Source organism: Leopardus geoffroyi, chromosome D4 (genome assembly GCF_018350155.1).
Source record: "Leopardus geoffroyi isolate Oge1 chromosome D4, O.geoffroyi_Oge1_pat1.0, whole genome shotgun sequence".
NCBI classification, from domain to species: Eukaryota; Metazoa; Chordata; class Mammalia; order Carnivora; family Felidae; genus Leopardus; species Leopardus geoffroyi.
The window spans coordinates 19,059,599-19,083,046 of record NC_059342.1 but is presented as its reverse complement, the minus strand read 5'-3'; the positions used below and the strand labels follow the sequence as shown (position 1 = coordinate 19,083,046).

At 35.1% G+C, this 23,448-nt stretch overlaps 1 protein-coding gene across 4 annotated transcripts in view; it reads right to left on the bottom strand.

The window, feature by feature from the left end:
- Nucleotides 1–23,448, bottom strand: part of VPS13A (vacuolar protein sorting 13 homolog A) — a 256,431-nt gene that overhangs the window by 38,014 nt on the left and 194,969 nt on the right. For all 4 annotated transcript variants that reach the window (XR_006710274.1, XM_045469045.1, XM_045469046.1 and 1 more), the window contains exons 53-60: nucleotides 22,001–22,130; nucleotides 13,376–13,608; nucleotides 10,016–10,169; nucleotides 9,271–9,417; nucleotides 8,990–9,071; nucleotides 8,053–8,122; nucleotides 7,136–7,241; nucleotides 667–780 (exon numbers count right to left, since the gene is read on the bottom strand). Coding sequence is in view for 3 of the 4 variants with exons in the window: in XM_045469045.1 (XP_045325001.1) it covers nucleotides 667–780; nucleotides 7,136–7,241; nucleotides 8,053–8,122; nucleotides 8,990–9,071; nucleotides 9,271–9,417; nucleotides 10,016–10,169; nucleotides 13,376–13,608; nucleotides 22,001–22,130 (1,036 nt within the window). In the remaining variant the exon portion in view is untranslated. The remainder of the gene's footprint in view (nucleotides 1–666; nucleotides 781–7,135; nucleotides 7,242–8,052; nucleotides 8,123–8,989; nucleotides 9,072–9,270; nucleotides 9,418–10,015; nucleotides 10,170–13,375; nucleotides 13,609–22,000; nucleotides 22,131–23,448) is intronic.

Here is a 23,448-nt window from a genome sequence, read left to right as displayed (position 1 = left end):
TACATAGCTATATAATAATTTTCTTCAAGTATTACGTAATTCAGAAACTTTGTGTTAAGAACTTATATTTAGTTCCATTCAACTTCCAGTTTTTAAATCGAGGTTACTTTATGAATTAATTTAAAACTTAAAGACTATAGTTAATAATATTATAGTGCATTATTTGAAAGTTGCTAAGAGTAAATAAATCTTAAAAGTTCTCACACAAGAAAAACAAATTTTTAACATGTATGGTGATGGATGGTCATTTGACTTATTGTGGTGATCATTTCACAGCGTATATAAGTAATGAATCATCACCTTATACACCTGAAACTAATGTATGTTCTATGTCAATTATAATTAAATAAAAAAAATATACAACCATACACACAATTTTGAAAACTGTCATTAAGCATGTTAATAGAAAACTAAGGTAACATAATATTAGGTCAAGATATAAACACGTAAGTTCATGTTTTACATGGGCCCAGTATTATTTCCACATGGTGAAAAATTGTTATAAGTATAAATAAAAATTTTAAAGGATTATTCCTTTTTACTTTATTTACAGAATTTATATACTATTAGAGAACATAATTTACATGCTCATCTCTCCACACAGATCAAGTCAATTTGCTATTACCGAGATTATCAAGGATAATAAAAAAGAGACTTTTCTCCTACCTTGATGGGAGATATATGAAAGTATTCATAGAGACTGACTTGTGATGAATCTACTAATGAAGCTGTTTTATATTCTTCTTGGAAAGCTTCTATATCTTTATGAAAAAGTTCAACCTATAAGAAACAAAAAGTATTTTTTTTTTTTTTAATTTTTTTTTTCAACGTTTATTTTTATTTTTGGGACAGAGAGAGACAGAGCATGAACGGGGGAGGGGCAGAGAGAGAGGGAGACACAGAATCGGAAACAGGCTCCAGGCTCTGAGCCATCAGCCCAGAGCCCGACGCGGGGCTCGAACTCACGGACCGCGAGATCGTGACCTGGCTGAAGTCGGACGCTTAACCGACTGCGCCACCCAGGCGCCCCGAAACAAAAAGTATTAAAAACTTAAGGGATTCATCTGTACGAGTTCATGCACTGCAGAACACTTCCTTATAACATCCAGATTCAACGTTCCTTGTGATTGGAAAGTTACTACATCAAAAGGGAACCTAACACTTCTATTGTTAGTAAAGCTCTGTCCCTTCCTCACAAACTGATAAGCATATCTTCTATGTTTCCATCTAATCCATTAAAAACATTAAGCTTTTATTCTTGAGACTGCAAAGTTTATCCCAAAAAGCTACTATAATCCAACTCACCAATACTTTTTTTATGTGATTTATTTTTGGGGGATGGGGGTGGGGGTGGGGCGCCAGCCCGTGTACGAGTAGAGGAGGGGCAGAGAGAGAGAAGAGAGAAAGAATTCCAAGCAGGCTTCACACTCAGTGCAGAGCCTGACACAGGGCTCAATCTTACAACCCTGAGATCATGACCTGAGCTGAAATCAAGAGTCAGACACTTAATGGATTGAGCCACCCAGGTGTCCCTCCATCAACACTTTCTTAGGAATATAGATTTCTTAAATATAATCACATTCCACTTGTAGCTTTTTGGTAAATACTGACATCTACAGAGGCCAGTAATATAAATCAAAAAGGGGAAGGTCCTGAAAATGACGTTGCATAAAGTGATAATGGCTTTCTTTTTTGATAATCGTTAATTCTCTTCCAAACACTCACAAATCTAAGTTACTTCTATGTGTTGAGAAATAGCCCAACATTCATATTTAACGCATCATCAAAAATATCAAAACGACAGCCTTATTAAAAGTTGAGTATCTGGAAACTACTTCTGGGATGACAGTGTGAGGGGATCTTTAGATCAGCTCCCCCAGTGAAACTGGTGAAATTTAAAAAAAGCAAAAAAAACCCCCCAAAAAACCCACTTATTTAAGGCCTCTACGAATGAACCTAAGGGTATAAGCAAATTAAACATCTTTTCAAGAAAATCTACAAACATTTGGTAAGAAAAGTGAATCTGTGGTATCTGAACAAGGAATACTCTCTTAGTGCCCCCTCTTAATTCAATAAGCCATAACACCACTGTAGACTGCTATACTCAAAAACACAAAGCTCCCTTTCTGCCTAGTCTCCCTCAATGGTATACTTTCCTCCTGGGAGGCATAAAGGTGTCAGCATTTCTCATCCTGCCCCCAGCTACCAGCGCTAATGCTACATTACAGGGATGGGAGAGCTTCCATTCCCTGCCTGGCCTCTACTCATGGAACAAAGGCTCTAATTGTGTGTAATGTCACTGAGAATACTGGGTTCTGATCACTCTTGTTCCTCCCCCAGCTCTGAAGCTCTGGTTCAGATTTTACCTGGGGTGTAGGGAGGTGGACAGCAAAGAAACTTTGAAATAGTTCCTAATCTTTTCCCAAAAAAATTGCCTTCAACTACAAGAGAGTGTGAAGAAGTTCAAGCGTAGGCTTTGGGAAACAGTGAATGTCATGGTGAAAGTCAATTAGACAGAAAACCATTGATTCAATGAAGATACAGCCTAAACTGTAGTCCTGTTAGTTTTCATGAGAGAAATGGGCAGAGACAGTTTAGAGGGGGTCTTCCCAGCCTCAGAACAAATATGATCTCCAGATCAATCCCTTCAAAAAACCCCTCAAGTTTGATTGGATTAGTCTGCAGAGCAATTTGTGGCCTAAGGTACTGTTGAAAAACTAAAGCAATCAGCTGGCAATTGTGGAGTATATATAACAGCAGGGTGTGGTTGTGGAAAGAGAAGAAGGCCCAGCCCCAAAACCAGTTATTCCAGGATGACAGTGGGTGTTGCAAATCTTCACCTTTCTGAGCAACACCAAAAGCTGAACACCGCAGGGAAAGTCAGGGGTGAGGGTGGGATAGACTTCAATATAAAAATCTAGTCACTAAATGAATAAATAAGCTAGAAACAATAATAAACTATGGAGGAGAGGGCCCAGTAGCCAGTTTTTATAGTATATTACTTAAAATGTCCAGTTTCTAACCAAAAATTATGAGATATGCAAAGACATAGCAATGTATGAACCATACACTGGGAAAAAAGCAGGCAAAAGAAACTGCCTGTAAGATGTGACCAGATTGGATTAAAACACTTCAAAGTAACCATTGTAAATATGTTCAAAGAATTAAAGAAAACCATATTTAGGAAAGTAAATTATGATGACAATGTCTTATCAAATAGATTATATCAATACAGAAGGAGAAAGATTAAATTAAAAAGTCCTATGAGAAATTCTGGAATTGAAAACTGTAACAAATGGAAAATTCACTAGAATGAGGTAACAGTGGATTTGAGTTGATAGAAGGAATATAAACACTATTATATGCTAAATTAGATGCACTGCTTCATTAGTGAACTTGAAGATAAAGTGTTACAGATTATGCAATCTGAAGAACAGAGAAAAAAGAGGAAAAATGAACAGTCTCGGAGAAATATGGGGCACTGTTAAGCATACTAACATATACAGTATGGGAGTATAAGGAGGAGGAGAGAGAAAAAAAGAAAAAAAATATTTGAAGAAATAATAGCTGAATACTTTCTAAAATCACTGAAAAACACTACTAAACTATGTATCCAGGAAGCTAAATGAACTCCAAGTGCATAAACAGAAAGAAAGTCACAACAGATACATAATAGTAAAATTACTGAAAGTCAAAGACAAGGAGATAATCTTAAAAACAAGAACAGAAAAGCAACCCATTATATAAGAAGGATCCTGATAAGATTAATGGTTGACATCCTGGCAGAAAGGAGGCAAGAAGAGAGTGGGCTAACATATTCAAAGCACTAAATGAAAAAAAAAAAAAAAAGCCAACCAAGAATCCTATACACAGTATAGCTACCTTTCATAACGAAGGGACATAAAGACAAACTAGTTGCTAGTTTGTTACAAACTAGTTGCTAGCTGGTTTACTGCTAGCAAGTGTGTCTTACAAGAAATTCTAATGAGATTCCTCAGGCTGAAGGCAAGTGACCCCAAGTAGTAATCAGAACTCAAATGAAAAAACAAACAAACAAACAAACAAACAAACAAACAACAGCCAGCACTGGTGTGAAGACAATTATGCAAGTATAAAAGATGGTAAAAATATATAATCTTTTCCTCTTCTTTTAATTCAAAAATCAAATGACTAAATTACACATGTATAAAAAATCTACTGTTGGGCCGATGACAGACCAATATCCCATGAATGTAAACACAAAAATCCTCAACAAAATACTACCAAACCAAACAAATATTTAAAAAAAATTATATATGTGACCAAGTGGGATTCATCCCAGGTATAGAAGGTTGTTTTAACATCCAGTGTAATATAATCAATACAACGAAAACCATATGATCATCCCAACAGATGCAGAAAAAACGTATGACAAAATGTGACATACTTTCATGATAAACACTTAATAAACTGGCAATATTAGCGAACTCAAACAGATGAAGGGTTATCTGCAAAAAATCTACTGTTGATACCATAATTAATGGTGAAAGACTGAAAGCTTTCCCTTTAAGATCAGAAACAAACCAAGGATGTCTGCTCTTGACATGTCTATTCAATGCTGTACCTTGTACTAGAGGTTCCAGCAGGGCAATTAAGAAGAAACAAAAGTCATCCAGATTGGATCAGAAAGGAAGAAGTAAAACTATTCTCAAATGGCATGATCTTATATAAGGAAAACCCACAAAACAACTAGTAGAGCTAATAAATGAGTTCAGAAAGACTGCAGAATACAAGATCAGTATAAAAACATTAAGTGTATTTCCATACACTTGCAATGAACAAACCAAAATGAAATTAAGAAAACAATTTTGTTCATGCTATAAGAAAAGAAATATTCAATAATGAATATAACAAAAGCCAAATTTACACTCTGAAAATCATGCAACGGTGTTGAAAGAAAGTAAATCTACATTAAATAGAAGACATTCAGTGTTTAAAGACTGTAAGACTCGGGGTGCCTGGGTGGCTCAGTCGGTTAAGCGACCGACTTTGGCTCAGGTCATGATCTCACAACTTGTGAGTTCGAGCCCCGCATCAGGTTCTGTGCTAACAGCTCGGAGCCTGAAGCCTGCTTCAGATTCTGTGTCTCCCTCTCTCTCTGCCCCTCCCATGCTCATGCTCTGTGTAATAATAAATAAACATTAAAAAAAAATAAAAAAAAAATAGACTGCAAGACTTAATCATGTTAAGATGTCAAAACCCTAAGGCTAGTATATAGATTCAATGTAATCCCTGTCAAGCCCCCAGATGACTTCTCCAAAGAAATTGTCCAGCTCACTCTCAAATTCATACGGAATTGCAAAAGGACCCTAAATAGTCAAAACAATCTTGAAAAAGAAGAAAGTAGGAGGATTCATACTTTTCAATTTCAAAACTTACTACAAAACAATAATAATCAGGACAGTGCAGTATTGGCACAAAGATGGACTTAGAGAGCAATGGAATAAAACCATATATTTACGATCAACTGATTTTTGACAAGGGTACCAAGACCATTAATGAGGAAGGAATAGTCTTTCAACAAATGGTATTGGAACAATTGAAGAGCCAAATGCAAAAGACTGGTGATCCTGGACTCTTATACCACGTACAAAAATAAACTCAAAATATATGAAAGACCTGATTGTAAATAATGCTTAGAACATAGGGCTAAATCTTTATTACCTTAATAATCTTGAATTTCACAAAGGACTCTTAAAGATGACACCAAAAACATGAGCAACAACAAGAGAATTCAGAGTTCATTAATATTAAACTTTTGTACTTGAAAAGACATTAGGAAAGTCAAACACAACATACAGAATGAGTCAAAGTATTTGCAAATCATAGATTTGATATGGAACTTGTATTCAGAATATATAAAGAACTTTTACAATTTGATAATAAGGAGCCAACCTATTTAATAACAGGCAAAAAATCTCAAAGACATTTCTCCAAAGAAGATATGTAAACACATCAAAAGATGTTCAGTCATTACTCATCCGGTATATGCAAATCAAAATTACAAAGACATACTTCACATCTACTACGATGGCTAGAATTCAAAGGACAGATAATAACAAGTGTTGATGATGACACTGAAATTAGAATCATACATTTTATATGATTTTAACTTGTACACAAATATTCACAGCAGTATTATTCATAATAGCCTAAATGTGGAAACAGCACAAATGTCCCTACCTGATGAATGGATTAACAAAATGTGGCATATCCACAGAGCACTGGCTATGGCTATATACAATATGGAATGCATCTATAACAACAGAGTATTCGTTGGCCAGAAGTACTGATAGATGCTACAACCTGAATGAACCTTGTCAACATCATGCTAAGTGAAAGAAGCCCCTCCCTTCCAAATAACTACGCAGTGTATGGTTCTATTAATATGAAATATCTAGAGTAAGAAAACCAACAGACTGAAAGTATATTATTAGTGGTTGTATGGGACTGGCATGGTTTCTTTTTGGGATGATGAAAATGTTCTGGAATGAGATAGTAATGCTGGCTGTACAATTCTGTAAATATATTAAAAGTCACTGAACTGTACACTTTGATTAAAATATATGGTATGTGAACTATATCTCAATAAATTGCTATTAAAAGAAAAAAGTATATATTCTTTTACCCATATAATTTGTCTTATCTTCAGAATTCTTATGAAGACAGCTGAAAAAGAGATCATATAGGCTCTACTCTATCACTGTGATTTTATAGTCTTTCTATCAGTCACAAGTAACATACTACCTTTTATTTTTACCTTTTCCTTCGCAGGATATCCTGGTCACAGCCAAATTTCTCAGTTACTAATTAAAACAAAAGTAACCCAGGAAAATAAAATAGGAAAAAACAGTGGATGTGAACATGACTACTAGCTAGTCACTACTACTGGCTTAAAACATTTCCTCCTGTTTGCTAACACACCTTAAACAGGCTATTTTCACTTGTCTTACACGTCATCTACAATCTGAAAATGTGACTTCTACCACTTTACCCACCAGTGGATTAAAACCATATTAATACATCAAGAATTTATAATTTTTTAGTCTTCCTCTTCCCGAACCCTTCCCATCAATGCTATCATTTTAAGACTTACCTCTGTTTTTTCAGTCACTTCTGCTTCTGTCATAAGTTCTGCTAAAGCATAGACAAACCCAAGATCTAATCTGAGATCCATTTCTTGGATCAACACCTTGAAGTACCTATTATTACAAAGCAGAAAACATAAAATCATTGATTAAGTGCATTAAGAAAATTAGCTAGAAAAAAGCATTAGATAACTATTAGAATGTTGAAACTGAGGATTTTCTAGATGAATAAGAAAAATCATGGCAACACATAACAGCAACAAACTCAAAATGTAAAAATGCCTATAGAGAAAAAACTGGCAAGTAAATTGTGCTATACAGTCATACAGAATATTATACATTAGTGATAATAAACTCTATCTACACAGAAAATAAAATTTAGTAATAAGTTGAATGAAAAAATCCAGTTCCCAAAAGTCTATGTTCAGTTTGAAAAAAATTTTTTTAATTAGGAAAAAAAGGGAACACAAGGAAGAATATTTAAATACATATATTTAATAGAATTATATTTTAAAAAGGGATGAAGATAGTTCTTGGTTGATAGGGTGGAGAACACAAGAAATAGGAGAGTAAATACAGATGGATGTTTCTGTCAATGTTCTACTTCTTAGACTGGATAGTGACTTAATTTTAAGACACTATTTTCTTTCTTTTTTCTAAAATGATATACAGTAATTAAAGAAAACCTATCAGAAAACAAATGATAAAGTAGCAAAATACCTCACAGTTAATACCTAAGTATATTTCATTCACAGCCTCTGACTCTCCAAAATTATAAAATAGATTTTTCCTAATGACCTGTATAATTTAGTATTTTGCATTTAAACATTTGACTCATCTGAATTTTTTTTTAAAAGAGTACAATTAGCTCACATATTTAAATCGAAACATTAAATAAACACAAGAAATATATTAAGACACTTACTTAATACGTGAAATCTGGGAATGGCCTGCAGATCTCATAACAATACTGACATCTGTGAAGGGTTTTGGAGCTGCAGAAGTAATAAATAGGATTAATCCCATGATGCTTTAAGCGGAAGATAAGCACTTTCTTGCAATTTAATACACATTACAATGGAGACCTAAATTATTTACTAAATTATGAGTATCAATTAAAATTGCTATTTGCAAGATCCATTACAGTCTTAATTTCAGACTCTAGGATTTTTTTTTAAGTTATCTGTATTCACTTTAAGGATAACTAATCCTTTAAATTAGTGAGTGATTTTAAAGTAGAAGTATGCATTAGAATCACAAGGCAAACACTGTGAAAACACAGATTTCAGGGTCTCGTCCTGGACTTCTGGGTGGAGGGGCTTGGGCATGTACAATGGTCAAAAGCTTCCAAGAAGATTATGAATACCACCTTAGAGAGTTCAAAGCCAGTGGTGTGGAGGTAGGGGTTGGAAGGCAAGGGCAGGGGTAGCAAAGACAAAGTGAGGGTACGAGGGATAGAAAAGATAGAAGTGAAGGGGAAGAGAATGGAACAAAGGACTTGTCATCACACTGACTTGGAGAATACAGGACAGTTTTCATGGCTGGAAACCACTCTGAATTTAAATTCCTTCAAAATTTATTCAGAGATCCTACTGGTTTTTAGATCAGAGGTTTACAAACCAGCAATCCATTTTTTAAGTAATATTTCTAAATATTTAAAAGTTTCTAATTAATCTTTTCTTCAGAATTCAATATTGTGTTGACCTTAATTGAGTACCTGTTGTTCCTTTTCCATGCTATTTAATTTTCTAATGATCCCATAGAAACTAAACTTGAGAATGGTTTCATTTCATATTTTTATAGTAAAATAAACCATACAGCTAATACAAACATTTTCATGGCAATTTAAAATACAAACAAACCTGAATCCATGGTGACCGACTTGGGAGGTTTAATTGGATAAAACACAAAAGGAAATATAGCACCATGTATCTGGTTTTGGATCTATGAAAATAAAAAAAACCAGGTTGGTATATTAACATGTTAATTACAGAACTTGACTAGAATAACAGGATTTAATAAGTAGAAGGAATCAGCAGTCTAGTTCAACACTGAAATCAAAGTACTAGAGTGACCATGGGAACACATTTGGTTTATTGCTATGTTCCTTATGAATATAATTTGAGTATCTTTTCAGACTCACCTGTATTCTGTAAATTTGAATTCTAAATGATGACTGATGTGCAGATGTGCTATATTCTACTTTTAATGCTGGAAGATAATTTCTTCGTATGGCTATTACATGTGGTTGCAGAATTTTCATGTTAGTGCCACTAGGTGTGAAGCGAACCTGAAAAACATGCCCCCCCAACAAAATACAATTTCTCTGAATTCATAAACTGATTAAAATCCGAAATTTGTACCAAAAACTTTTAAGATAATATTAACTGAAGTAATAGGCTACATAGTTGATTAGATTAGACATTTGCAATTTGATTAGGTTTAGGTTGGATCTTTAAATACAATTCACAAAAAATATTCACTTTTTATTGTATCACCTTTTATATAAATTTACTAAAAAATGATAAAAAAAATTTAACTAAAATACCATATTGGCTTCTTAAAAGTATGCGTTGCTAACATAGACAACTTTCCCTTTAAAGCATTTTATATAAAGTATGTATGGTATAATTAATTGTTTTGTAAGGAAACCAGACTTTCCTTAAAAATTCACTAGTGAGGGGTGCCAGGGTGGTTCAGTTGGTTAGGAGTCCAACTCTTGGTTTTGGCTCAGGTCATGATCTCACAGTCGATTTGTGAGTTCTCTCTCTGCCCCTCCCGCACTCTCTCTCAAAATAAATAAATCAACTTAAAAAAAAATCAAAAGTGATTCATCTATTTACAACAGGTACAAATTAAAACCGCACATCATTACTTAAAAATATTACCGGAATGTTAGTGTCCAACTCAATAACCTTATCTTCTGAAGGTGAAGATTCAGTATATTCCTTAAATTCTTTTTCTAACTTCTCAGTGTGCTTTATACTCATTGGCTTCCATCTTGCCTTCTTCTTGGGCTTTGTCTCCCAAACCACATCAGAACTTATATGAAAGCAAAAATCATGGTACTCATTTATAAACATTTCCATTGTAGCTGGTTTATTACATGAGTTCCAAAACTTTCAGTAAAATTTTACAATATCCTCAGTTATATGCAAACACACTACAAGTTTAAAAATACAAATTCATTCTATTACTACTTAGACTTTTACTAAGACACTATTCTAGGTGGTAGGGATATTATCAGTAAACATCTTTGCATACTGGAGCTTTATCATCACTGAGTGACAGACAATAGTAAATATAATAAGTTAGAATATTTTAGCTAGTAAGAGGTGAAATGCTTTTGAAAAAAGAGTAAGTAGACAGGGTGAGATGGATGTGGAGTACTGGGATATGCCAGTAGTAAAACAGCATGGTCACTGGGGGGGTGTCACTGAGAAGATGAGACTTCAGCAACCTTACAGGAGGTAAGGGAATTATCCAGCAGACAACAGAGTAGAGCATTTCAGGGAGAGGGACCATTAAGAGTGGAAGATGAAATAAGACAGATGGTGGGAAGCCACGTAATATAAAGCCTTACAGATTATAGACTTTGAATGTAAAGCCTTGGAAGACACTGTAAAAACTTTGAGTTTTCTTCTGAAATTAGGAAATAATTGAAAGATTATGAGATCAGCAACATCATCTGACTTAAACTTTGTAAAGAATACAATGTGTGTTGGGACAGAGGGGGAAAGGATAGGAGTAAAGGTTAGAAGCTGGAAACTTGTTAGGAGTTTAATGGAATAAACCAGGAGAAAAATGGTGATGGCTCTACCTAGGGGGGAACAGTGAGGCAGTAAAAACTTGACCAGTCTGACCGACTCTGTGTCTATTTTGAAGGTAGAGTCAGCACAGAACTTGTAATTATTGTATTACATAGGTATGGGGTGTGAGATACAGAGAAGAATCAAAGATGATCCTGCAGCTTTTGACCTGAGCAACTAGAGGGAGGTAGTCATTGATTCCAATGGGGAAGGAGGTTTTCGTAAAAGGACATCAGGAGTTAGGTTTTACACATATGAAGTTTAAAGAAGTCTCTTAGATGTAAGAGTAGCTATTTTGTGTAGGCAGTGGATATACAAGCGTGGAGTTCAGGACAAATGTCTGGTTAAAGATATACATATTGCTCAAATTTTTGGCATATATGTGGTATTTGAAACAGAGAAAAGGACTCATGTCTGAGCGCTTCAGGGCACCCAATATTAAGCAGTTGAGAAAACAAGGAATCAACACATGAGACGGAGAATTCTGGCAAAGAAAGAAAAACAAGGATGGGGAGGTATCCTGGAAGTCAAGTCAAAGAAAACTATCAAGAAGGGATCTGTGTGGCAGTTCTTTCTGTGCTTTAATAAAACCACATTTGGGGCGCCTGGGTGCTCAGTCCGTTAAGCGACTGAGTCTTGATTCCGGCTCATGTCATGATCTCACAATTCATGAGATGGAGCCCCATGTCAGACTCCAGGCTGACAGCGCAGAGACTGCTTGGGATTCTCTCTCTCTGCCCCTCCCCCATTTGCATTCCCTCCCTCTCTCTCAAAATAAATAAATGAAAAAAAAAGTTTTTAAACCACATTAATAAGAGAGAGAGAGAGAGAGAGAGAGAGAAAAGGGATCTGTGTAAGTGTTACAAACTTAAGCAACATGAGGACTGGGAATTACACTGGACCTGGCAATACATAGGTCTCTGGTGATCTTGACAAGATCAGTTTCATGGTGTGTTGAAAGTAAAGTCTTGTTGGCAGTGGTTAAAAAAATGGGTAAAAAATGAATTAGGAAATAATATTACACTTTTTTTTTTTTTTTTTTTTACCAGATGACACTTTTGACGAGTTTGGCTATAAATGGAAAGCAAGAAATGCACAGTAGGTAGCAGGGAAAGTAGGCTCAAGAGAATTTTTTAATTTGAAGTAACTAATACTGATGGGAATAATCCAATAGAGACCCAAAAATTATTACATAGGAGAAGAAGAGAATTGCTGGATCAATGCCTCAAGAAGGCAAAAAGAAACGGAAAAGAGTGCAAAGTTGAAAAATTTTTTAATAGTAGCACATGTATTAGTATAATTACTGTGGAGAAGATGTTGGTATAGGACATGGGTAGGAAATGCTCATGGGTAGGAAGCTGTGATTTTTGGAGGGGTAGGTCGCTGGAAGTTTCCTTTTCATTAATTTTCTCAGTGAAATGGGATACAAAGCAGCAAGATGAGAGAGAGAATGGGGTTTTAAAACAAGACAAAGTGTGAAACAGTAATCTAAGAGAGCAGGGAACAAATAATTTACTGAAAAATTGCTGAGAGACCTGTGTACAGAATAGAAACATTCTAAAGTTACTTCACCCTGTTTAAGTATGTAAGTTGTGTAATAAATCTATCAATTCCCTCTAATATTTGTATTCACTTAAACAGAATGGTAGGAATCATGTATTATCCCCCTTTGCATTCACACAATGTAGCACAGCACTTAACAAATAAACACATTTTTGGGGAATAAAAATTCTTAATAGTTTTTAATATTCCTTTTTAAATGGCATGGATTCCATTCATTGAAAAATCAAGGGCATTTCTAGATGAATTTATATAGAAAAACAAATTTAAATCTGTACCAATTACCTTTAATGTATATGTTTATTTGAGAGTTTAAGTCAAGGTCAAAACTACACTTTCCTGCTGGAAATCTAGAAATGCTCTCAAATCAGGCACTAATATATACAAATATATACAGATTAATTTTACTTGAGGTACTTATGAACAGGAATATTAAAGGAATAAAGGAAAGAATAAGTTTTACTCTAAAATGACTTACAGGGGAAATGATAAATTCAGTATCACTGTATTATATCTTAAAGTGTCAAGGTCAAATTAAAAAGTGATTGGCTTTATTCCTCCAACAACTATTTATGGAGGATCTATCCTGTATCTTACACTGTGGTGGGTGGTAATGGAAAATTAAATTCTTCCTTATGACATGTTACATAAGGTATACCTTTGATAAGCTGAATAAATATTACTTTTTGGAAAGGTGAGAGAATCATCAACATAATACAGGATTTATAAAAGTGATTTCTGATATATCTTTATCTCAAAAGGTAAAAAAAATAATCTCAAAAGCATTTTTACAAAACTTTACATTATTTTAGATTTTACAGTCATCATTCTTATTAAGAACTAATCATTTAATTTTATCCAAATTTTAACGCATCTAACCTTGTAATGCCAATATAGGCTACTTCTTGCTTTGTGTAATTGTTGACGAGGGAAACTCCAACATCTTGTAAGGCCAACACAATTTCTTGCTCCGCTAACTCTGCTTTCTCACTTTCATATGTTGCTTTAAATACCCTTGGATCTTCAGTGAATAAAATAATGCGCTGTAAGCCTTCGAAGAATGAAACTAAATAAATGGTCTTTTTCCCCAAATTTATAGGTGTCATCATATCCTAAAACAAAACAACCAAAAAATAAAAAATTAGAGTTTGCTCTTAACCAACAGGAAATCTAGATTCTACAACTGAAAAATGAGAATGGTGACAGCAGCTCTTTCAAAGAGCTGAATAAACTAAATGAATTAATATTGTGTAACATTTGGAAATTTACATAATTAAAATCATTTGATGTTAGCTCCTGTCATTATTATCATGAAGTTATTAATCAAGAAGATAGATCAACTATTCTTTGAACATCTTAATAAAATCTAACTAAATAGTCTTCCTTACAGGCTAATCAATAACAAAAAGTATTATTTTCTCTGCTTTAAGATTAATCAGTGTGTTATATGTTAAAAAGTTGTTCAGTCAGAAATTTGTATTTCCTTACAGAGCTGAATGAAAAAGGATAAAAAATGCCTGAGACTTCAGTTGCACACTCTACAAAGCAGAGATATTCATCACAGGGTTAATTCTGCAGGAGGCCCTTATACATAAGCACTGCGTTATCATCAGGGTCTTGAGGTTCAATGACAAGATGAATACAGCAAATTCTAATAATTAACAGTGAGCCATGAATTTCTAGTCAGTATTCTAGCGAATATTCTGATTAACAGGAGATTTTAATATACAGTAGTCCCCCTTCTCTGTGGCTTTGCTTTCCACAGTTTCAGTTACCTGTGGTCAACCGTGTATTAGAAGCAGATGATTCTCCTTCTGACATATGGTCAGAAGGTCAATAGCAGTAATCTAATACTATGTTACACTGCCTACATCTTCCATCTCATTGTATCATGTATGCATTTTATCATCTCACATCATCATAAGAAGTAGAGCACAAGATATTTTGAGAGAGAGAGGGACCACATTCATATGACTTTTATTACAGTAAATAATTGTTTCATTTTACTAGTTTTTGTTGTTAATCTCTTACTGTGCTTAATTTGTAAATTAAATTTTGTCATAGGCATGTATGCCTAGGAAAAAGCATGGTTTATACAGGGTTTGGTATGAGCAGTGGTTTCAAGCACCCACTGGGGGTCTTGGAATGTAATCCCCACAGATGGAGTGGGGGCAGAACACATAGTATGTACACATTCATGTTATAAGGCACTGATATTAAAAACTGGAGTTACCATGAAGTCAATACTCAGGAAGAGTCCATCTACTTACAATACTTTCTAAATTTTTTTTTTTCAACGTTTATTTATTTTTGGGACAGAGAGAGACAGAGCATGAACGGGGGAGGGGCAAAGAGAGAGGGAGACACAGAATCGGAAACAGGCTCCAGGCTCTGAGCCATCAGCCCAGAGCCCGACGCGGGGCTCGAACTCACGGACCGCGAGATCGTGACCTGGCTGAAGTCGGACGCTTAACCGACTGCACCACCCAGGCGCCCCTACTTACAATACTTTCTAAAATAAAACATATAGCATTAAAACTACATTGAGAAATAAGAAAACTAATTTATTTGCAAATAATTCTGAAGTCCAAATTTCCAAATTTTCTGTAGTGGGTTTCAGATATATCTTTATAAACTTTAGCTATCACTATGATATAAATATGCAAAAGTGCTAAGAGGTCAAATGAGATTATTTATATAAAAATACAGTATTTTTTCCTGAATAAATTCTAATACCCAGGAATAAAAAAATTAAAATTAGGTCAAATATAGGCAGACCTCTCAAATACATTAAACAAAAAACAAGGCAAAACAAAACAAAACCGACGCTGGACACAATAGAAACACATAAGATAATGGAAAAATGTATTAATATGCTAAGAGAAAATAACACTCAACCCAGAGCTCCTTACTCAGCAAAAATATCCTTCAGTGAACATAAGAGCACAAAATAAAAATGCCTAGAGACAGTAACTACTACATTTCACCATCAACAAGTACTTACTCAAGGACATTCTACAGGAGGAATGAAATACTGACAAAAAGTGATTCAAGATGGATGTCTAAAGCAAGAAGAAAATGTTATGCAAATAAAATAGCACCTATTTGGAAGAAAGCATTTTATAAAATTCAAAATCCAATCATAATAAAAACCTTTAGTAAACAAAGAGTAGATGAGAATTTTTTTTTTCATGTTCATTTTTATTTTTGAGAAAGAGAAAGCATGCACATGAGCAAGCAGGGGAAGGACAGAAAGAGAGGGGGACAGAGGATCCAAAGCCCTAGGGTGTGAGTGACAACAGAGAGCCTGATGCAGGGTTTGAATTTATGAACTGTGAGATCATTATCTGAGCCAAAGTCAGACACTTAACCAACTGAACCACCTAGGTGCCCTGAGAAGTTATTTTTATTTTTTTTTTATTTTTTTTTTTCAACGTTTATTTATTTTTGGGACAGAGAGAGACAGAGCATGAACGGGGGAGAGGCAGAGAGAGAGGGAGACACAGAATCGGAAACAGGCTCCAGGCTCTGAGCCATCAGCCCAGAGCCTGACGCGGGGCTCGAACTCCCGGACCGCGAGATCGTGACCTGGCTGAAGTCGGATGCTTAACCGACTGCGCCACCCAGGCGGCCCGAGAAGTTATTTTTAAACCTCTTATCAAACTGTCCTCCAAAAAAGGAAATACAAAATTTTGGTAAAGATTATATTTAAAGGTGAAATGTTGAAAGCATGTAATTTAAGGTAAGATACAAGGCAAAAATATGTGCAAACACCACTTCAATAGTATACAAAGATCCTGGCCAGTCCAGTAAGGCAAAAAGAAATTAAAAATGAAAAGATTAAAAAAGGAAAAACAAAATCCTTGTTATTTGTGTATGACTGTCCATATAGAAAAATAAAAAACAAGTAATCAATATTAATAATTTAGTGAGTTTTTGGGATACAAAAATCAATACACAAAATGCCATGACATTCCCATACACTAACAAGTTTAATTTTGAAAAATTACTATAACTTACTGCCTTAGAAATTGATGAGCAGGTGGTCTTGGCCCAACGCTCTTGCTAAGAACAAGGGCTTTTTGCCAGACAAAATATAAAAAGGAAAACATGTCTGAAAAGACATAAAAGCTACCAAGGGAGTGAGAATTAAGATCTGCAAGAGAAGGAAAGGTAATAAAAATGAATTTTATATTTGGACTTGCTTTCTCAAAAAGTCAACTGCCATTTCTAAAAGTAGCAGCAGACACTGAGAAGTTAAAATCAGAAAAATACTGTGAAGCCTCATAGAAATGCAGAGACTAAAACTGGAGTACAGACACGCCAAAAAAAAAAAAAAAGAAAAGAAAAGAAAAGAAAGGGGGTCAACAGCTTAGGCTTTTAGTTGAGTCCCCCAGGGGCTATATTCTAGGCAGCAGGGGAAACTCAAAGTAGACCAGTCCTTTCAAGGACTGAAGACTAGATGCAAATCACTTCAACCCCCACTTAGAGTATGGTAATCTCCCCCTAGACTAGCCGCCTGACAAAGGCAAAACCGTAGCTTCTCAAGAAAAAGCTAACACTGTACAGAGCCTTAAATTGTCTACGACCAGCACACAGACAAAATTAAACATGCATAAAGAATAGATAGGAGTGAAAACTAAGAAAAAAGGAGAAAATTTAAAAGTATCCACAAGAGATCAACCAGATAGGCTTTCAAGTAGTTATGATTAACATAATCAAGGAATTATGTAACAAGATAGAGAATTTTGAAACAAAAAACTTCCACAGCAAAAATCCTAGAACTGATCATTTCAATGAATAAAATTAACTCAATGGATGACTTCAAGAGTGTAGACATTGCAAGAGAAGTACAAAGATAGGTTGGAAAAAATATCCATACTGAAGGTCAGAGACAAAAGGATGAAGCAATATACAATGAAACATGAAAATCACAAGGGAGATGGTAAAAAGGTCTAACATTTACATAATACTGGAGTCCTTAGGTGAAGAAAAAACAGAAAGGCCAACCTTGAAATCTGACATCCAGCAAAAATATCCCATCAAAGAAAAAGGGGGGGAGGGCCAAAATAAAGACATTTCCAGACAAATGAAACTGAATTTGTCAGCTGTTGACCTGCATTAGAAAAATACTCAAAAGAAGAAAAATGAACACAAATGGAAACATGGAGATATCGGTTGGAATGAAAAATCAAAAAAAGGAAAACATGAGTTAATTTAAGTGGACTGTTAATAAATAAACTTTAAAAAAAAGGAGTGGGGGAGAAGCCTGGGTGGCTCAGTTGGTTAAACATCCAACTCCTTAACTCAGCTCAGGTCATGATCTCATGGTTTGTGCATTGATGGCACAAAGCCTGCTTGGGATTTTCTATCTCCTCTCTGCCCCATCCCTGCTCATGCTCTCTCCCTCGATCTCTCTCAAAATAAACTTAAATAAATAAATAAAGAAGTGGACGGGGCACCTGGGTGGCTCAGTCAGTGGAGTGTCCAACTTTGGCTCAAGTCATGATGTCGCGGTTCAGGAGTTCAAGCCCCACATCGGGCTCACTGCTGTCAGCCTGTCAGCACAGAACCTGCTTCAGATCTTCTGTCCCTCTCTCTCCCCCTCCCCTGCTTGCACTCTCCCCAAAATACATAAATATTTAATAAATAAATAAATGGACTATTAATTGCAAAAAGCAATTAATAATACATCTTACAGTATTTAACATATTTAGAAATAAAACATGTAAGAGTAATCTGTAAGACGATAGGAGGTAAATGGAGTAAGAGGTTTTTGTTTTTGTTTTTTTAAAGTGAGTGAGTTAGAGAGAGACAGAGAGAGACAGAGAGAGAGAGAGAATGTGTGCATGCAAGTGAGGAGGGGAGGGGCAGAGAGAGAGGGAGAGACAGAATTCCAAACAGGCTCCATGCTCAGTGCAGAGGTTGATGCGGGGCTCGGTCTCAGGAACTGTGAGATCATGACCTGAGCTGAGATCAAGAGTCTGACGCTTAACCTAGTGAGCCACCCAGGCGCCCTTGAAATAAGAGTTTTAAAGTCCTCATGTTATTGGGAAACTGGTGCAAGTATTCTTATACAACAGGTTTTAGAAAGTCAAGAACGCATGTTGTGAGATCATAGGAAGCTATAGGTTTCTTTTAGTATGATGAGAACTATATGTTCCTTGCAGAACACCTGTAAGCTACGCTCATGGTCTGTTACAAGAGATACCCGCTATTGTGGAGTAGCATTTATAAGTCAAAAGTGGCTCATAACATACCCAAGTGAGCCTTGTTCCATCACAACAAAATGGTCATTTGAGCCAACCAAAGAGAATGCTTCCTAAACTGATGTGGAAAATGTCTGATGCTCCCAAGCTGGCACACTGGGTCTCCTGGCCTGAATCTTTCTGAGTAGGTGGGCAGTTGCAAACTGTGGCCTATGATAGTTTTGTTAAGTTTAAATGTTTAAACCTAACAAAGATAGAATGGTAGGCACTGCAATATTATATACTAATGATGCATGACTAAATACTAAAATGATCAATCTACCAGGAAAATGTAACAATTCTAAATCTGTATCAACCTAATCACATACTTTCAAAATATAACAGCCATATTTAACAAAACAAGAAGATAAATGTATATATCCATGGAAGAATTTGAATACAACTCCACAGTAATGTACAAGCAAACACACACACAAACTAATGAGCTAGAAGATTTAGAAATTAACAGACTTGAACAAAATGACTTATACAGAACACTGTAACCAACCACAGAATACATATTCTTTTCAAATATACATGAAATAGTCACAAAAACTGACTACAGGCTAGTCTTCAAAATCTATCTCAATAAATTTCAGAGGACTGAATCAGAGTGTGTTCTCAAATCACAGTGGAATTAAGTTAGAAATCAACAGACATTATTAGCAAGTTCCCATATTTTAAAAATCAAGCAAAGACCTAAGTAACCATGAAACCAAAATATAAAATATATTTTTGAAGCAAAATATTAAATATATATAAATGAAATTTAGGAAATTTTGAACTAAAGGACAGGAAATATAAAATACATAAAAATTTGTGAAATAAAACTAATGCTGTTTTTGGAGGCAAATCTGGGATTTTAAGTGACTTCATATAAGAACTGAAGAAAATCTGGGGCGGGGGGGGTGGCTGGGTGGCTCAGTCAATTCAATGTCCCACTTCGATTTCAGATCAGGTCATGATCCCAATGTTGTGGGATCCGGATTTGTTTGGGGATCCATGCTCAGTGTGCTTAAGATTCTTTCCTTCTCTTTCTCTCTCTCCTTCTGCACCTCTCCCCAGCTCATCTCTCTCTTAAAAAACAAAAAAAGCAGGAAAATCTGAAAAACAATGATCTAGGGGTCTGCTATGAACTCAACTGTGTCCCCTCCCACCCCCAAATTCATGATATTGGAAGTCCTAACCTCCAAAGTGACTCTATTGGATACAGGACCTTTTGGAAGTAAAGTTAAATGACATCATAAAGGAGGGGTTAGGGTTCTGATCCAACAGGATTAGTATCCCTATAAGAGACACCAGAGAGCTCACTCATTCTCTCCTCCACTATGTCGGGACACAGTGAGAAGGTCGTCATCCGCAAGCCAAGAAGAGTCCTCACCAGCTTCACCAGAACCTCACCACATTGGCAGTGTGATCTCGGGCCTCAAGCCTCCTGAACTGTGGGAAATACATGTCTGTTGTTTAAGTCCCCCAGTCTAAGGTACCTTGTTAAGGCAGCACGAGCAGACTAATGGCTATCTATCCCAAGAATTTAAAAGAAATTTATCAAATTAAAACCAAAGAAAGATGAAAGAATATAATATAGATCAGAGAAGAAATTGGTGAAAATGAACACAAATGTGCAACAGAGATCATCAAAAGAGCAAAACAATGGTTTTCTGATTAAAAAAAAAACATAACTAAGAATAAAACTGATAAATCCTAAGTAAAACTTATTGAGGAAAAAGGAATCAAAGCACAATCTATACCAAGAATTAAAAAAAATCACTGTAAAAAAAAGATAAAAAATGGGTAATATAAAAATATTGTAATCAATATATCAGAAAATCAGATGAAATAAAACACATTCTTAGAAAACCTCTAACTAAAATGACAGAAGCAGAAGTAGAAAACTGGATTGTCCTATATACAGTAACAAAAGAGAATTCGTAATTTAAAACCTTCCTACAAAAACAACTTCAGGCAGAGATGGCTTGGCTTCACTGGTGAATTCTAGCCAACATTCAAGGAAGAAAGCATAGGAATCTTACATACATTCATTGAGAAACATGTGCTTCCAAACATGTTTTAGATGTCTGCAAACTTTAACATCAAAATCTAGTACAGACAGTACTCTCTTGTGAATACAGGCAGAAGTAAAACATTAAAACATTAGCAAGCCAATTCCAGAAATGCAAGGTTAGTCTAATATTTAAAAAAATAACCACGTAATTCATCCCCCCCCAAATATGATTAAGTCCAGTTATCTCTTTAAAGAAAAAAATTAAAAGCATAACAACTGATAAAAATTCAATACTCATGGGGCACCTGGGTGGCTCAGTTGGTTGAGCATCCAACTCTTGATCTCGGCTCAGGTCATGATTCAACAGTTCATGAGTTCGAGCCCTGCATTGGGCTCTGCACTTTTGGTGTGGAGACAGCTTGGGATTCTGTCTCTCCTTCTCTCTGCCCCTCCCCCATTTGTCAGTGTGTGTGTGTGGGGGGCGGGGGGGGCTCTCTCAAAATAAATGGATAGCCTTTAAAAAAATTTCAATACTCACTCCTTCATACATACAAACACTCACATATTTTTATAAACTAAGAATAGAAGGCAACTGCCTTAATTTGATACAGACTATTAAGCAAAACCAAGCCTATAATAAACGATTAATGATTCAGTTTTCCCTCTAAAATGAGAGTGAGATAACCTCTGGCCCATCGATAAGAAATAATAATCAGTGCTAAGAAAAAAGACATTGGAGTAGGGGTCAAATTAAGATGAATTTTGAAAGAGTAATAAAATTTTAATAAAAATTTCTGAAAGTCATTCAAAATGTTACTGGGAAATGTTTACACATAACATTACCATTTAAAAAAAAAAAACACTCAAAAACAAATTCTTCCATGGATCCCTCCCTAAATGATGCTCACAGAAGCCACACTGACCTAAAATGACTGTCATTACAGATAATGTATCTGTTCATGAGGCGAATGCTGAAAGCACCGACCCAACCCCAGTTTACCTTTTATAACATACCAGCAGCGAATAATGATGTAGACAAAATAGGACCCCTTCCGATCTTCAACATTTTTCATTAAAGTTTGAATGCTGCTTTTAAAATCTTTCGCAGTTTGTTTAGAAGTACAGACACAAAACAGTCCTTAAAACTAGCAAGGCTGACAGAGAATACCTTTAAAAAAATTAAAAACAAACAAAAAAAAAAAAAAAGAAGAAGGCTGCTGAGAACACCATAATACTCAACCCAATACGTACATCCTTTTGTGTTACTTCACCGTGGCTTTTTCCACATCTCCACTTCAGCTTTCTAGAGCCCACTGGATCAGCCCATGTATAAAATACTGCTTTTCCAGGAGGAAGGGAATCTTCTATTTCACTGAGAGAACTGCCAAAAATAGTAAAAATATGCATTAAGTGCAAATATATGAATATATAAAGAACCCAAAATAATTCTGACTCCAGTGACATTTGTGATAGTTTTGATTAACAGTAGATTGAAATTTTTTCCTTATACAATGAAAAAGAAGTTTTCTAAGAAAATAATGAGAATATTCCAGGAAAAGATTTATCTCACTTAGAAAATAAAGATTTTCACGTTTTTGAACCTTCTTTGTGAACTTCTGTTTTAACACAAATGAACTGTTGGAGAAAATTATTCCAACTATTACCTATACTAAATCTGAGAGAATTTAATTGGTACCTCTTCCCTAAGTACTGGTCATATTCTGGCAAAAACAAGACAGCTGAATTATTTTTTAAAAAATCTTATGACGTGGCATGTAAATCTAAGAAATTCAATCAGCTCACAAAATGATTCCCAGAAAGAAAAAAAAAACTGGAAAAGTTACAAACCAAAGAAATAACAGAATATAACTTTTCTGAGCTGAAGAAGCAGCTGATTCTGTAGGTTACTTGACTGGGCATTGCACAAAATTAATTAAAACAGAGTATCATCCCACACATCTTTGTAAAATGTTGAATTTTTAAGAAAATAGAGGGACACCTGCCCATAAACATGGAGGAAAATCACAGTTACTCAGAAAGGAATAAAACTAAGACTGGTCTCACATTTTTCTCTAATGGTAAATGCCAGAAAACAATGAAGCAGTGTCTATACAATTTTGAGACAAGAGGTTAGGACTTAAAATTTCATGTCAAATTGTCATTAATTTTCAAGAATAAGGCATTCTCGAACAAGCAATAGCATAACATTATTATCCACAAACCTTTACTGAAAAACTAACTCTAAGACTTTTTCCAACCAAGCCAGGGATGGCTCAAAATAAAATCTGGGAATTGTGATGTAGGAGCACCTGACCGGCTCATTTGGAAAAGCGTCTGTCTGGCTCTTCATCTCAGGGTCATGAGTTTGAGCCCCACACTGGATACATATACTTAAATAAATAAAACTTAAAGACTTGGGATGTAAAAATATTAAGCAACTAGTCAAATAAACTTGTCAAATGCCCCAAAAAAGCCCTGAATAAACACATTTTTAAAAAAACTAATCATTTCATATTAATTTCAGTCAAAAATTCCAAATTATATGCAGAAGAAACTGGGAATTTGGAAAGAGAGGCTGAAAATACAAAAGTATTCCATATTTTGATGGGTAAATTAGAAGATATTGTTTCACTCTCAAAATTTAAAATGCACTGAAATCTTCAAGAGAAAAACAAAACAAAACATGTATTTTCCAAATC